General features: G+C 43.4%; 1 protein-coding gene across 2 annotated transcripts; it reads left to right on the plus strand.

Annotated features, from left to right (window-relative positions):
- Positions 1-1,078: 1,078 nt before the first annotated feature.
- On the plus strand, positions 1,079-4,592 carry slitrk2 (SLIT and NTRK-like family, member 2). 2 transcript variants are annotated; one of them, XM_048176929.1, is made up of 2 exons: positions 1,079-2,719; positions 3,101-4,592. In XM_048176929.1, the coding sequence occupies exons 1-2, from the start codon at positions 1,564-1,566 to the stop codon at positions 4,123-4,125; spliced, it is 2,181 nt and encodes a 726-aa protein (XP_048032886.1). In that variant the 5' UTR covers positions 1,079-1,563; the 3' UTR covers positions 4,126-4,592. The 2 variants fall into 2 exon arrangements, with proteins under 2 accessions (XP_048032886.1, XP_048032885.1); XM_048176928.1 differs by having other exon boundaries at positions 1,081-4,592.
- Positions 4,593-4,903: the final 311 nt, after the last annotated feature.

Here is a 4,903-nt window from a genome sequence, read left to right on the forward strand (position 1 = left end):
GCTGAGCTTGGCCTTAGTGCCTTGGGCATATTGTCCTCCTTTTCTTGGCTATCTATCATGATTTCTCTTGCCAGTGTGCAGCATGTAAATCAATAATTTATGACATATTACCTTATGCCTGAAGGTGCTTTGTAATTGCAATTTAAGCTGGTTCTTAATATTACAATGAGTCATGAATTAAGTCTCAAATTTCGCTTTGCCAAGCAGCAGTCAGTAAATAAACAAGAGGAACGGATAAGCAAAATAAACACCAAAGCAATCTGGGAAAAATCAAATGTTTCTTTTTTTTTCTTTTAAGGTCCCTGTTGACGCTTTCTTTACCCCTGCATATGTATGTTTTATATATACATATGTATACTGTACATATTGGAGCTACTTGCGCCTCCTAGTGGCCGATTATGATTAGAACAACTGCTTTTGTCAATGCCAGAAACTTTAATTACAGAAACTGTACATAAATCTGATTTTATTATGTTTATTTACCTCTCATTTAGCCTGCTACAAATTAATGTTAACACCATTATAAGCCTATATAGAAAAATAATAAACAAGGGCAAACAGAACCGTGTTGTTGTTGTTGTTCTTCTTCTTCTTCTTCTTCTTCTTCATAATTCAAGATGAAAGGCCATACAATATCATAAGTAAATAAAACAAGCATGAAGTCATATCTTTACAACTGTTTTAAAACAAAGTAAGAGACGCGTTAGAACACACACAGCAATAGTTCATAAATAGATTAAATAAAAGCAATAATTAATTTAAAGAAATAAAACGTAAAATATCTTACAATATCAAAAATAAACAAAAAAAGGCCATAAATTCCATCTTAAAACAACATTTATCAAGCAGTGATAAACGCAAGTCGGTAAATAACAATAAAATGTTATTGTTGTTATTAAAAAAAATAAAATAAATAAAAATAATAATAATAATAATGTATTTGACTAGCAGAGGAAAATATCTACTCACTCATGTCTGGTGACGTCGAATTCCACGCAGAGCTCACACACTCTCACCAAGCACACACACACACACACACACACACACACACACACACACACACACACATACATAGGCGCGCGCTCCTGGTGGGAGTGAGTGAGCAAGCGCGGAGTCCATCTCTCTCACTCTGAAGCTCGCTCGCATAGCGCTCAGTTATCCCGCGCATCACGCACCGTCAAGTTGACTGTCGCCATGCAGGATCACAGGCGTAAAGTTGCTTTCGTGTGAATATCTCTCGCGCTGCAGGTGAAAAGGACAGTTTAAGCTCCGAGACTCAGAACTGTGGGTGCCTCGGATGCGCTTCAAACTGCTGCATGAATGCTTGCTTATTAGCCCGGGATTTCACTATCACTGCGAGGGACGACGATGCGTTCGGTCCGGCAGCGTTCACAGTGCGCTCGGTGATGGATGCCTTCTCCATTCCGCCTTTTGGGAATTAAGGAGGGTCAATGGAGAGCTGTGCGCTTTTGTGCGCCTTTTAAAAATCTTCTTTGGGGCTGTGCATGCCTGTTTTGAGATTTGCACATTAATGCTGGGGCTTTCGGCATTATTGCTGTAAAAATGCTGAACAACATTCTCTTGCTGAGCATTTTAACAGTCACCAGTTTCCCTTCAAAGACAGACAGCCGCAAAACTTCCAAAGACATTTGCAAGAACCGGTGCTCCTGCGAGGAAAAGGAGAACGCGTTGAATATCAATTGTGAAAACAAGGGTTTTACCACGGTCATTCAGTTCCAGCCTCCGCAAAACAAAATCAGCCAGCTCTTTCTGAATGGAAACTTTCTCACCAAGATAAGCCCGAACGAATTCTTCAATTATGGTAATGTAACATCTCTTCATTTGGGTAATAATGGCTTGCAGGAGATCAAAACAGGGGCATTCAATGGGTTAAAAAACTTGAAGCGTCTTCATCTCAATAATAATAACTTGGAGATCATAAGAGAGGACACTTTTTCTGGTTTGGAGAGTTTGGAGTATTTGCAAGCTGATTATAATTACATTAGTGCCATAGAGGCAGGGGCTTTCAACAAACTGAATAAACTCAAAGTCCTGATACTCAACGACAACCTTTTGCTCTCTCTACCTAACAACATATTCCGCTTTGTCATGTTGACGCATTTGGATTTAAGGGGAAACCGACTGAAGATGCTGCCGTTTGCTGGTGTTCTAGAGCATATAGGTGGAATAATGGAGATTCAGCTGGAAGAGAACCCGTGGAATTGCACTTGTGATTTGATACCCCTGAAAGCCTGGCTGGATACAATTTCGGTCTTTGTGGGGGATATCGTGTGTGAGACACCGTTCAGACTGCACGGCAAAGACGTCACGCAGCTGATCAAGCAAGACCTTTGCCCCAGGCGCAATCCTGGAGACGCAAGTCATCGTGCGATGCAGCCGCCGTCTGATTCACAATATCAGGGTCCGTCTCCAACCCTGCGGCCTCGAGTCACACCGACAAGAGCCCCCAAGGCCTCCCGCCCCCCCAAAATGAGATACCGCCCCACTCCTCGTGTCACGTCCAGAGACAAACACGTATTCGGGCCTATCATGGTCTACCAGACGCGCTCACCTGTCCCAATGACATGCCCGAGCGTTTGCGTGTGCACGTCGCAAAATTCCGACAGTGGATTAAACATCAATTGCCAGGAGCGCAAGCTTCAGAACATCTCTGAACTTCAACCCAAACCATCGTATCCAAAGAAACTGCATTTAACAGGTAACTATTTGCAGACCATATACAGAACGGATCTGACAGAATACAGCTCCCTTGAGCTCCTGCACTTAGGGAATAACAGAATAGCAATCATTCAGGACGGAGCCTTCGAGAATCTCACAAGTTTACGGAGGCTCTATCTGAATGGCAACTACATTGAAAGCCTGTCCCAGTCTTTATTCTCTGGGCTGCAGAGCTTGCAATATCTCTACCTGGAATACAACATCATTAAAGAGATTTTACCCCACACCTTCAACTCGCTGCACAATCTGCAGCTATTGTTCCTTAATAATAACCTGCTGAGATCCCTTCCTGACAATGTGTTTGGAGGTACCATGCTGACAAGGCTTAATCTAAGAAACAATCATTTTTCCCATCTCCCAGTGCGTGGCGTGCTGGACCAGCTCTCTGCCTTCATTCAGATCGACCTCCAGGAGAATCCGTGGGACTGCACCTGCGACATTGTGGAGCTCAAGAACTGGATGGAGCTGTCCAGCACCAGCGTAGTGGTGAATGAGATCACATGTGACTCACCATCCAAGCATGCGGGCCGGCTCTTGCGCTCCCTCCGAAACGATGCCATCTGCCCAGAGACTGATGAGGTTCCTGTGACTAAACCCCCGACTGTTGAGAGCTCGAGCACCGAGGCGACCCCTTCTTCTGCCGTAACCCCTACGGACAGAATGCCCGAGATGCCTCCAGAGGTGCCCTTGTCCGTTCTCATCTTGGGCCTACTCGTCGTGTTCATTCTGTCCGTGTGCTTCGGGGCAGGATTGTTCGTGTTTGTCCTCAAACGTCGCAAGGGAGTGGAGAACGTTCCCTCAGGCACCAATAACCATTTGGACTTGAACTCCTTCCAAGTGCAGTATGGCTCGTACAATGCAGATGCCAACGCGGATAAAACCGAAAACCACGTGTACAACTACATCCCTCCGCCGGTGGGTCAGATGTGTCAGAACCCCATCTACATGCAGAAAGAGAGCGAGCAGGTGGCCTATTATCGGAACCTGAAGGAGTTGAGCTTCAGCACTCTTGATCCCAAGAAGGAGGAGCTTGATCGAAGCCCAGCTTTCACCATAAGCACAGTGGAGTTCATCGATAAGCAACCGTGCGCCAACCGTGAACCGGAACTGCTTTATCAGAACATTGTGGAGAGAGCAAAAGATCTGCCCCAGTCTGGGCCACTCAGCTATAACTTTTGCACTTTACCCAAAAAATCCTTCATCCCACCCTACGAAACCGCCCGGCGACACAACCAGGATCGATTAAACAAAACTGTTCTCTACGGGACCCCCAGAAAATATGCTGCACAGTCCAAAAACGAGCATCCTTTGCTATCCAACAAGCTTAAAACTGAGCCGGACTACCTCGAAGTTTTGGAGAAACAAACTGCGATGAGTCAGTTGTAAGACTGAGTCCCTGTAAAACTGTATCATCTGTGTATTCAACCACAAGAGACATAATAATAACACCACCACAGACCTAAGCCTTCCATCTTCTTTTAGAGGCTGTATACATACCCGCAATTTAAAGATGATATATTATTTTCTCTAAGGTTTAAATTATTTCTTCTACTTGAAACGTAAAGACTGTAGCAGTTGTCGCAAGAATATGTATAGCTTACAGCTCCATGCTTTTTTGTAATATGAAATATATTTTCTCTCAGACGACAGGGTTGTTGAAATGACATTCCTGTAGAACATGTTGGATGGTGAGTGCAACACAAATTCCTGGTTCCAGAAGTGCCTTTGCACTTGAAGAATTTTATCTCCGCTTTCTGCTAATCGAATTTTTATAAGTGCTGTATTTTAAGACTCTTTATGTAAAATAGAATTATTTGTCCATTGCATTAAACGGAAAAAAAAGTCAAATGGTACTCTAGTGTTGGGAGAATATTGTTTTCCATGTTTTACGGTTCTAAAATCAGGTGATTTCAGCTTAAATTGAATTATGTTTCCTATGCATTCTGTGATGGATGTGGATTGTGCAGTATTCTGCAGTATGCCTGATCTTTTTTAGCGGCAATGTGTGTGTGTGTGTGTGTAGGCTCAGCATATATAGTACTTGTATTTGCCTAGTTTCTATGTCATGAAGCATGGTCAAATGGTGCAGAAAATTATTTGATAATTTCTATTTGCCTGAATTTTTTTGTTTACATACCGTGGCACATCGACTTGCTTGCTGTAG

This window comes from Megalobrama amblycephala, linkage group LG23 (assembly GCF_018812025.1).
Source record: "Megalobrama amblycephala isolate DHTTF-2021 linkage group LG23, ASM1881202v1, whole genome shotgun sequence".
In the NCBI taxonomy this organism is placed as follows: Eukaryota; Metazoa; Chordata; class Actinopteri; order Cypriniformes; family Xenocyprididae; genus Megalobrama; species Megalobrama amblycephala.